General features: G+C 41.0%; 1 protein-coding gene across 1 annotated transcript in view; it reads left to right on the top strand.

The window, feature by feature from the left end:
* The window catches only part of KIF14 (kinesin family member 14), a 66,171-nt gene that overhangs the window by 35,952 nt on the left and 18,085 nt on the right, over positions 1 to 12,134 (top strand). Inside the window, exons 27-29 of the mRNA XM_018569509.1 lie at positions 698 to 772; positions 4,020 to 4,143; positions 7,026 to 7,250. Coding sequence (XP_018425011.1) covers positions 698 to 772; positions 4,020 to 4,143; positions 7,026 to 7,250 — 424 coding nt within the window. The remainder of the gene's footprint in view (positions 1 to 697; positions 773 to 4,019; positions 4,144 to 7,025; positions 7,251 to 12,134) is intronic.

The raw sequence follows: 12,134 nt of genomic DNA, 5'->3' as shown, positions 1-12,134 counted from the left end.
TTTATAAAAAGCAAAGTTCATTCAGATTTCAACTATGAATATAACTCTAGAAATAAATATACTTCTGCTGCTTGCAATATGGTAGATGATTTATGACATGTCAGTGAGTATAATGCTGGCCTCGAATAGGAATGGCTGCACAGGGTAACTTCATGTTTTAGGGCTATAGCGCAAGGAGGAAGAGGTGTGCTGGACACCTCAGGGAAAGAAAAAGTTGTCTGATCTGTCATTCTTCCCTTTTAGCCCTCGTTCACACCTGAACGTTTTGTAGCGCGTTCTACGCTCGACGAACGCTCTACAAAACGCTCAAAAATATAAATCCCATTGCATTCAATGGTCTCGTTCCCACCTTGGCGTATTTCCGCCCGTCCCTACCGCGCTACAAAACGGCCCATGCCTGAAAAGGTACAGGTACTACTTTGGGCCGTTTTGTTGCGCGTTTCCATTGGGATACAGCCAAGTAGCCTTCGGAAACGCGCGACTTTTTTACCGCCAATCGCTGTAAAAAAACGCGCGACGGTCGCGCATATGCAATACACCTAGGTGTGAACGAGACCTTAATGTGTCACAGGCAATGTTGCTGGATCTGTTTAGAAAGGCTGCAATGGCCGGCTGTCATGTATTATCTGTGATATCTATGGCATCATTACACATACAACAATAATTATACTAACCGATTGTCTTGTGCTGTCTCTAGGTACTTGAGGAGATGAAGAACACATCATTCAAGTTAGCTGGCTTTTTCAGTAACTCTTTGGCAGACTGTAAAAAGGTATAAAGAGTTCACAATTGTTCTTACATTTTGGTACTAACATTTTCTCTTCAAACCATCTTAACACATTATTAATTCATTTGGTTAGGGTACACTGATGTGATAGGTATGGCAAATTGGAGAGGGGTATGGGCAAACGTTCAGCCAATACACTGAGTTCAGTGAAGCATGACCGAATCATTGTCAGTCACACTATCACAGCTCTGATTACTGAGTAATGATCTGTAAATAAGGGGTACGTACAGGTTCGTACTGATGTAGTTAAAGGGGAGCTGCACCCTTTATGTTGGCAAATTAAGTTTCTGGTGTAAAACCCTTTGGGTGGCTTATTGGTCACTGTGTGTACATTTTATTTATATCAACTACTTACTAGTGATCTAGAAATCACACACTTTTCGATGATACGTTGTATCATATACAAACAAAAACAACTCCACAGTAGCGCTTACTCTGTGGAATACTGGTTTCTCTATCCGGTATTATCAATATTGAAATTAGTCTTCGTGGAATAAAATATATTTTGTTATCTGTACACAAACCTCCCAGACACATTATCTAAGAAAATGTTGCAACAGCCCACTTCAGTCCCAATTCAATGCATCATCCACAGTGTGATCTCAAAGTTATAAATTGAATTACATAAATCCAACAGCTCTAAAGAAGTTATTTTAATTACATTGCTCACCCCACCACAATGAACTTTCAAGGATATAGTGCTTGTTGCTTCCCTAGGAACCGATTACTGCTTTAGCACAGCATTCTGCCTGGTGTTCCCCTCCCCTCCACCTAGTATAAGTACTTTCGGGGTTCTCGGGCGGGTGTTGACTCATGGGTGGTTTTCAAAATCCCATTGTCTGTCTTACAGGCCCTAGGGCACAGAGTAAGCTAACCTGTGAGAGCTGCAAAAGATTTTACTTGTAAAGTGGTGTAGTGGTTAGCAGTTTTTCCTTGCAGCACTGAGGGTCCCCAGTTCAAATTCCAGCCAGGTCACTATCTGGTGTTTTGCTGGAAGGTTAATTGGCTCTGTCTAAATTGGCCCTCATACTGTATGGATGCATGTGTGATGGGGACCTTAGATTGTAACATCCTTGATGGCAGAGACTAATGTGATGTGCTACTATGTAAAGTGTTGTTGGCACTATGGAAATACCTGTAAATAAATTTTAAAAAAAGCCCTTTTGGGGATCTACAATAAAAAGTGGAGGAGGGAATTGAATCTCTGAAGTGGAATCAAGTTGTTGTACAATGGAATTTGAAAAATGCCTGTTGGATCTTTTTAATTTGGCTCAGAACTTTGAGATCGCACTGTGGATGGAGCATTTCATTGGTAATAAATTGGGCTTTTTTTCGATAATCCCTGTCTGAGAGATCTGTATACAAATAAAGTGTATTTTATTCCAAGAACACCAGTTTGATTATTGATGATAATAGTTTACAATACCGAATAGAGAAACCCAGTATTCTGTAGAGTGAGTGCCACTATGGAGTTGTATTTGCTACTTTTTTTATATGCTGTGAAATCAAGTATAACAATGTGGCATTCCTCTAAGGTTGTGCTATAGGAGACGTACCTTTTGGGTTTTATATATGTTGTGTCATGTTCAGTCACCCTCATTTGATGTACTGCATGATATCATTTACATAGAAGAAATTACTACAGCTTTGTCTTTGCAACACAATCAGATCATTTATGATTTAAAGGATAATTAAAGCCTCCAGTGTTTTTGCATATATCTACTGCTGGCAAGCAGAAAATATATGCAAAAAGTGTAAAAAAAAAAAAAACACTTTAAAAGCGGTTTCAACTTACCTGTGTCTTTTCCGCGCACTCCCGTCCGAAAATGTTAAAATTCTCGGGGGGGCGCAAAGCATCTTGGGGCGGGTGCATGCGCAGTTCACCTTTTTCGGCAGGGACGCGAGGAGAGACGCAAGGTAAGTCTATGGACGGGTGCACCCGCATGCAGACACCGTGGGACAGGAAGTGCCAGCAAGCTCAGAGGAGTCAGCGCTGGATCGGAGACCCGCCGCAGCGCTGGAGGGACAGATGAAAACGACAGGAAAGAAGAAGATGATCTGATTAAGAAACATAATTTAAAGGAGAACTATGAGGTCAGTGTTTTTCCCCTTAGTTCTCCTTAGGGTAACGGGAGGACACAAACTAGCGTCCTCCCGTTACCCTAAGCTCAGTATACCGCGAGCTACAGCTCGTGGTATACTGAGACGCCGCAGCGGATCAGGACTTGGATAACGTGATCCGCCTAGCTGCGTGAGTGACAGCTGGCTCTGCCTATCCAGAGGCAGAGCCAGCTGTACCCGCCCCCTCCCCCGTCCGTTCCGCCAGTCAGCAGAGAGCCGTGACAGGATCGAGAGGCGAGCGAACCCGGTATGTGTTCACTCACCTCCCGATCTACTGAGCCGACCTGTGACAGTCTCATTGTCACAGGTCGGCTAGAACTATGAGGTGAGTGAAAAGCACTCCCCTCATAGTTCTCCTTTTAAGATATGTGCTGACATTAACTTAGGGGGGAGGGAAAAAAAATAATTGAATTTTAATGTCACTTTAAGGAGTTTTTGAGTTGCACACAAAACAGACCCCAGAATCACAATACTATTAATAATAAATAACACGAAGGTATCCTCCTTACCATGCTTCATTGTAAGTAACAGTATGACCCTTGTCTTCTGAGTTTAGACCAGCTACATTATATTGCATGCACAAACTGTAATACATAAACTACCAGCAACTCCCAGATTCACCTTGAGCTTGGGTATTCACGGTTATAATTTCATATGAGAAGTCTCATCAGTACAGTTGATGCCATCAGAGACTTGACGAATATTGTTCTAAATTTCTTTTGGTTTCAATATTCAATTTTGAAAGGAATGGAATTGGCCAAATGAAAACCACATTCACTGTAGAATTTTGTTTTGCCCTCCTTCGATTTTTGTCACTACGGTCAAAAACGATTGTCGACCTGACCCCATTAACTATTAGAAAATCAAACTTTTGAAAACAACCATTTTTGAGCAAAACTCTACCTGTGTATACCCAGCTTTGTTTCCGGTGAAATCTGACACACATTCTTGGCCTGGCGTAAGAAGAGGGGAAGACAGGATATAGCTTTCTAGATAGAGGTCTGTGTGTCAGAGGTCTGGCATTACTGGAGTAAAGTAAAAGGCTCGCCTAAAATCTTGGGATAGAATATGTTTCTTGTGGTCTAATTGACTGTTTTCATCTTCATTCTAGCTAAACATGGACCTGGTACTTAATGATTCAGATTTCAATGTCCGAACCTCCCTAAGTTCAGCTCTGCGTAATTTGAAATCGTGTATGGATTTGCTGCGGCATACTGTCACTTCTCTACTAAAAGGTAAAGTATCTTTAAGAATTTGTATGTAAACACACCGGGGGTGGGGGGGGTGGTAATGTCTCAAAACTGGAAGACAGAATCTGGAGCATTTGGCTATGCCAACTAATCAGCTTCTATTTCATTTTCAAATCTTAACTAACCAAACTGGAGAGAAAAGCTGATTAGTTACCATGGGCAACTGCTCCAGGTTTTGATGTGTTTTTTTTCTGGATTGTGCCATAGCTGTCAGCAATAGCTCACTCCGTTGTTTTGTGTACAGAAAACCCACAGACAGGTACAGCTACCTCCATAATTCCAGCTTCCATCCAAATCACACTAGGTGTCATATCTACAGCCAGGCAATCTGGTACCACCGCATTTGCTCTGAATTGTTTGTTCAGTTAAGCTTTGAATATGAAATAAAGAAGCTGATTGGCTGTCATGGACAGTATTCTGTCTGCTCCAGTTTTGATAAATTCCCCCCACAATATATAGTATTTTCTGGAGATGCTGAAAGAGACAAGATATATACTCACTGAATGACGGATTTTCTGTTAGATTTGTTAATGCGTCATGTAACACCCTGCTGACCTATTCCTTAAAATAAAGAAAGGCTTATTCTTTAAGACATAGGAGGTGTTTTAATTCTGCTTGTAGGACTGCAGCTAATTACTTTCATCGTTTTAGTTGGCCGATTTTTTTTTTTTTCTTTCTCTCGATTAATCTGATAAAAAAATGTAATATCCTTAATTTAAAAGAAAACAAAACACACAAATACAGTGTTACAAACCTAAAGTTTACTTCAGAATAAAACTGCATGCACAATATTTTGCAATCGCACTGCACTGGAACGCTTGGCATTGCGGTACCAGTGAAGGTGATCATAGTGTGGGTGAGAGGCGTGTTCGGGGTGCCATTGAATTGAACGGCACTGCAACGCACCTCCCGCAGCAGAATTTGTCAGGCCGCAACCGAAAATGACTTTTTCCCCACCTTTTCATAATTAAAAAATAAAATAAAATTGTATTGTTCGCACATGGCGCTAGAATAGCGGACAGCTGCCAGTGGCAAGATTCCGCAAACATCAGCTGAATGTAAAAAGAGCAGGTCGTGGGCTGATGCAATAGCCAACCTGCTATTGGCCATTTCAAATTGCAATAGCAGGCTGGCTATTGCATCCGCCCACTACTTGCTGTGCCCTCTTCCCAGCATGGAGGAGAGAGCTAGGGGATCCAACCAACTAATCGATATTCAGAATAGTTGTCAACTATTCTCATCGCTTTAAATTATTAGTTTGGTTGCAGAAATATCACTAAAGCTGGCCATACATGGCTCAAATTTTGTCTGATTTATGGTAATCAACCAAAATTTGCCCCTCCTAACTTGACAAAGTTTGACTGAATAATCTAAAGAGTTGGGTGAAAAATTGTTGGTCAAACAATCAGCTGAAGTCACTGTTCAGGTATTGAAGTAGCTCCCGCAGATGCTTGAATACAGTAGCTGCTAGAGGGAATTCCTCCATCCACGCTGGTTGGCATGCATGGGGAGATTGAGTGGTTTTCTCTCATTTAGCCTACGGGCGGAACAAAGCAAGCTAAATGTGTGTGGCCAGCTTTACATGTGGAATTCATATGATTTATTGTTGCATTAATTGGACATTTAACTGTTGAATGCTTTATGCTCTGATTCATTATTCTATCTCATAAAGTCCTAATTTGTCACCACCTCAGGTGGTTTCTTTTCATGATTTCCGCAAAACACTTCTCCCAGATCCTCAGCTTGGAGTATTTTTTAAAGGAGAACTATGAGGTGAGTGATTTACACTCATCCTCGTAGTTAGAGCCGACCTGTGACAATGAAACTATTACACGCCAGCTCTATAAATTGGGAAGTGAGCGAACACATACCGTCGCTCGCTCACTTCCCGGTCATCTCCCTGCAGAGAGCCGTGACTGGAGGAACAGACAGGGGAGGGGGTGGGCGCAGCTTGCTCTGCCTCTAAATAGGCAGAACCAGCTGTCCATCAGCCAGCTCGGGATCTCAGCAGTATTGTCGGCATCCATCCTGGCTGCGCTCTCGGTATATCTCGGGCAATAGCCCGCTGTATACTGAGCTTTGGGTCACGGTAGGGGGTTAGTATATGTCCTCCCGTGATCCTAAAGAGAACTATGGTATAAAAAGGTTACCCCATAGTTCTGTTTTAAGGAATGCTGACCTGTATGATTATCTTTCTTAGTTGACTTTTGGATAAAACGATGCTGATCAATATAGTAACGCCTTTCATGGATGGAAAAATACATTTCATGCAAAAAAAAAGGCAAATAATGAATGGTAACGAAAAAGGCTCTCTTGCATTACGTTTTTGTAACTGGAGCTTAGTGTAGTCACCCATGGGAGTCAAACGCCATTCCTCCTATACATTTCTGTCCTCCAAGAAACCTTTTACGAAGAAAGTATAAATTCTGCCATTGCTGACTTCCTTGAATATACCACTTTCCTGGCTGTCATGCTGATACATTGTCTTTCTGTCTGAATCCCTGACCTGGAACAACTAAACAGATAAGAAGCTCTGACTTTCATTTGCGTATATGCTCCTACATCGGAACTCGGAAAGTACTACAGCCAGACACAAACAGACAACTAGTAATATCCCAGGAATGTCTGCAATGGCAGCCTCCATAGCCCTCTTGGTATATAATATATATAATTTCAAATTTGATTTTTAAAGATTAATATACATTAATAAGATTTACAATAAGCTCATTTCTTGTACATGTACTGTTTATCCCAAAAATCCCATTTCTTTTAAGTGAAGTTGGTTGCTATGGGTTATATAACTATACACATAATCCTTGTTATGTTCGTTGTCTTATTTAAGTAGTTTTTCTGTTTCTACATTGCAGGTACAGACGCAGATATTTCCCATATTCTCACATCGCTTAATGACATTCATTCTTCTGCCTCTATATTGAACAAGACCTGCCTGCCATGGTCACAGCACATAATCGGTATGGTGGAGTTTAGAAGTTTGTCAGAGGCTCTGTTATGTGCCATTCGGAAAAGGGACTGCAAAAGTGCTAACTACATCCAGCCACTAGATGCACACAACACCTCTGTGTTCTCACCCAGTACTATACAATGGGTGTAATCATCATTAGAAACTGTTTATTTTATTGCTTAAAAAAATGTGCACTGCATGCTTATAGCAACTGTATAAAGATCAGCAGATTTTTAGGTGTTACTTGTATATGTCTTTGTATAAATGTATAAAATATATTATGGTTTTTGTACAAATCTAATATGAGATTAGGAAAAGAAGCCATGACTAGTGCTCAGATAGGAATTCAGACTTGTATTTCAAGTCCTATAGCTGGCATTTGAGCATTAGAATGAACCTTTGCTTTGTCCAGGCCATGCACCCGGTTCACTTTAATGACTGTCCCCTTAGCTGCATATACTTCTCGTCCTTTTGCTGCACCACCACTTTACCATTTTTGTTTGGCTACGGGAAGAGAAGCCCAGTGTTACCACTTAGAGCTTGCACATGGCCCGTGTAAAAGTATTGAGTCTCTGTATGGCAAGGCACCAGAGCTGTCAAGTAACATAAATCAAGGGTAAGTATTTTGTTCCTCAATATCTGGACATAACTGTTATTTTTCTTTACTCACAACTGAATAGAGTGGTAGGGAAGGGAAGGGATGTTGAGTTAGGTGCTCCTGGTGAGGCCCCTTTAGAGTGAACCTGTTGCTGTGCACTGCATGAGAGAAGCACATGCTTGCTTTAAGGTCTTTTGGCTATTAGCACAAGAATTAAAAAATGTAAATAGAATACAGTCTTTGTGAATTCACTAATTCCAATGCTCTATATTTATAATGTGATCACACAAAATAAAATACATACTGAAAACGTCTATAGTGTGCGCAGCCTTGTGATTTTATCTACAACAGAGGATGACTCCTAGCTAGACATCTATGTTCTCCAGTCTTTAGTCAGCATTGGAAGTTTTATTAATGGAAGATCAATTTTGGAATGTATTTATATGAATTTGACTGCTGTGCCATGGTTTGATACAGTATATGTAGATATGCCATCCATTATATGATTTCTTGCAAACTGACTGCTGTAAAAAATTCACGTACAATACAAAACTCACTGCATGGTGTATTTTCTATATTATAGTGAACTGATTATGCTTAACCTGAACTGGAATAATATTGGTCGGGAACACTCATCAACTTAGAGATGTATTAAAAGTTATAAGTCTACAAACTTTCATTGGGATGGGAAACATCGGACGCAACCACTATCCTGTGTCTCCATAGTGCCGTCCTGGTTCAGGTATTAGCCAGGGTCAGCATAATGTCCCTGAACTTAACTTCTTCCCCTAGGTGGCACAATAATGTTGGATAGGACATGTCGAGAACTTTATAAGTCTGCACTTCTCACATCACAACTGTATCATTTAAAAAAAAAAGAAAAGCTCTACCTTTTTATGTCACCGTCCTATTGGGGTACCATATTAAGCCATTGTCAGGGGAAGTAATATGGTCCCTGTGTCCAGTAATAAAACAAAATGTGACAAACGCGCATCCTGTGAACAATGTATGTCATCAGCACACCAAGCTTTGTTAATTAGCTTTTTTGTTCTGCAAAATCACCATGTTGGAACATCTAATATTTAAAAAAAAAAAAGGTAAACGGTGCAATGCGCCAGGATCGGCACTGTGACTGCTAGCGCACACCAGTGGCTGCACGTTTTAGTGGCTGCACCCCCGCCTGGCCCAATCGGTTGTGTTACGGGCTTTCACCACCCCTTTGTGATGTGCCCTGGCCGAAACTGCTTGGGCCAAGAGTGGGGTATCTCGGTGACCATATTGCGTGGGCCTGTGCGAACTTGGTTCGCACAGAGCTCCCACACATCACTGCTCTCCATCCTGACCAGGGCAGGCACAGCACAGTATTTTTCCAATCCCAGACCACACAGGCCAAGCTAGTTGACTATCCTGTTCATGGTACAGGGTCTTAGTCTCCGCTCTTGACATGGCAATATCAACGATCTGTAACCAGCATGTGATTTTATATAGGTGTATATATGCTGTATGTACTTTTGGACACACTTTGTCTGTCACCATGAAAAAGGGGACCAACATGCTCTCAACAGTGGTGTGACTTTGCTGATATGCGACTGCAGTAAATTCCGATTCAGAATCTGCTTCTTTGGTGTGCTGGTTTTCTCATCATTTTAGGATCACTAATGTGTCGTGGTCTGATCACTGGAGCAAGAAAAACTGAGCAAATGCCTTCTCCAGCCTGCTGCAGATTGGCATCTTTCTATTAGATGCACCTAGAAATGCATCATTCGATACATGCACTCCAGGCACAAAACAATGCTGGAGCTCACGGAGTGCTTTTTAAAATAAAAATACTGTTGCTATATTGTGATATGCCAAGAATTTATAAAAATTGATCAATTGGTAAGTGTACAGATCTGCTTAAAGATTTTTTTTCTTTTTTTTTTGTGACGGGGAATTTCTTTTAGTCTACTTCATTTAAAAAAAAAGTGCTGCATATTGAAAATTTGTTTTTAATTTGGGTTCTGTCTTTTTAAGTGAATATAAAAACCTGCCCTTCTAACCCATAATTATCCATCCTGATCCCCTTGGAATATTAGCTGTATGTCCGAAACTAAATCCCAAGTTATGTTTTCTCGATATTTCTATCTGAATTTCCCTAGTCTGGTGATATGTAATCATTGTGTGTTTGAAGTGACTTCCACTGTATGCTCTGGTCAATATTATAGACATCTGCTAATACAATCTTTACAGAACAAATTGCTGTAAAAACAGCTCTCTGCTTTACGCACTGCTCTGGTAAATCACACAGCTGTCAGTTTAATCCCCAGTATGGTCTGCAGAACATGGAAGTTCATTGTGTGCTTCTGACCTAATTCGTCATGTTAAATTAATCACTGAACACAATTTCATTTTATGGAAACCATTCTGCATCGTCTAAATAATAATTGAAGCTGTATGGCTAATGTATATTATAAACGTTACGTCGTTGGTGTTCTTATGTCAAACCTCTGGATAGCATGCCACTTAGAATCCTCCCACCAACGGACAAGTTCATGGTTCACAGAGTAGAGTTTATTGTGATTATTAAAGGAGTTGTAGGTCCAAGCATATACTATCCTGTTATAACAACAACATTGTAATAGGAATATATATTATAGATGTTTCTGATAATACAATCAAAGCTTATGTGAAAAAAAAAATCACTTATGTAGCGAGTGCTGCCTTCTGTCTGTCCATTGCCTTTAACAACTTCCTGGATTCCCAGTGTGCTTTGCGTATTTTTCCCTGCTGCTTGATGGGATGCTATCTTGATTTCTTCAGACTACATAGCTCATCATACATTGCTTCCAGCAAGCAATGATAATGTTACTTTGCGTGGACTTTAGAGTTTGTAGTTTAGAAGGCAGGCCCTGTGAGAGCTGTGACACAAGGAAGTGCATATTCACAGGACTGCGTGAAATTGTGTCACTGCATTGAGGAAGTACATCCTATGGACATCTTCAATAGGTATGTTTACAATCTTCTGGACATGGTTATTAGGAGTGGGATAGAACTTACAAAAATTCAATACAGAAATACAGATCTATTTTTAGTTTTTGACCATAGATACTCTTTAAAGTCTAAGGTTGTTAGGCCATTTCAAATGCTGATTAAATCATTTACAATGGACGCTGCTTCTTAAAGTTTCAAAATGTTAGCTTCCTGCACAATCAGCTGGTCCCCTGAGCACTGGCCCTGATATCCTGTTTTAGGGTGGGTCTTTTGCCTTTTAGAGTCCTATGGTGCAACCCTTGTGTGTGCCAGGAAACTGTACTTGTTTCCACAAACATACAGGCACAGCAAGGGAAGCCAAGCCATTTCCCTGCTTCTAGATGGATAGTTACTGCAGACTGTGTTGTGATCTTGTAGTGGACAGGAAGTTCAGGGAAGCTGAGCTGAGAGAGTTGGAGCCACTTGTTTGGAAACATGATGACAAAAAATAAAGCGATGATTTTGCTGGGCAATGTATATTTGATCTGGATTAATTATTGAAAACAGTGTGAGTGTTTAATACTACTTTAAAGTAATATTAAAGGCTAGCATTTTTTTTTTAACCTGAATGCATTCTCGGCATTAAGGTAAGAAACGGCCAGTGCCTTTTTGTGTCTCGTTCTGTGTTTTATTGTAGCCACTGAAATCAGCACAGTCAAAATAATTAAAGACTGAATATTCAGATATCTACAAAACCCAGTCACAATAAGTTCTCCATACGCTTCTCTATAGTTCTTTATACGCAGCTTGAGCTGTATTAGTGCATAACTAGATATAACCTACAACTTCACCAGGAATATTTCAATGGGTTTTCTTTGTGTGTACAGTATTATTTTTGTAGATGTCTGCCTGTCACTGTTATAGTGCTCAACCCCGAAGGAGCCGCTGGAATACCCGGGTCATCCATAGCCTGTCTAGGTAATTTTAGCAACCAGCTTCAGCCCCTACAATTAACCGGCCTCTCCTATTGACCGAAACAGCTGAGATCCAGGCCAGCAATATGATGCTGAAGAACTTTATTATAGCATCTGAGCTGGGAGAGAGGGTTTAGGGCATAGGACATCCATGAGAAAAATAGACAGACTTCAGACTCACAGGTCCGTTTTAGTATTCCAGTGCAGATTCCATATGAGTACACGCTGACACTGAGTATATGAGCAACTGTTGAATAGGGATTGGCAAGAATCTTCAGTAGGAGAGATACCAGACTTACTCCTGAGGTCCACTTTATTCCAGGCACCTTCAGCAGCCATCAGCATCCCTGGTTCTCCTCCTCAAGCAGTAGCAAAGGCCTAGCAAAGCGTTCCCCGCACTCGAGTATTTAAGGCATCCCAACCGGAAAAATATATTTCCGGGAAGTGCCCTCTCCCCCCCCCCCCCCTCTGGCGGGGGGTGGGGGGGGCGGTG

The sequence above is a fragment of the Nanorana parkeri genome, unplaced genomic scaffold (assembly GCF_000935625.1).
Source record: "Nanorana parkeri isolate BGI_ZX_2015 unplaced genomic scaffold, ASM93562v1 scaffold1346, whole genome shotgun sequence".
Taxonomy (NCBI): Eukaryota; Metazoa; Chordata; class Amphibia; order Anura; family Dicroglossidae; genus Nanorana; species Nanorana parkeri.
The sequence above is the reverse complement of the archived record's forward strand: the minus strand, read 5'-3'. Positions and strand labels throughout refer to the sequence as shown.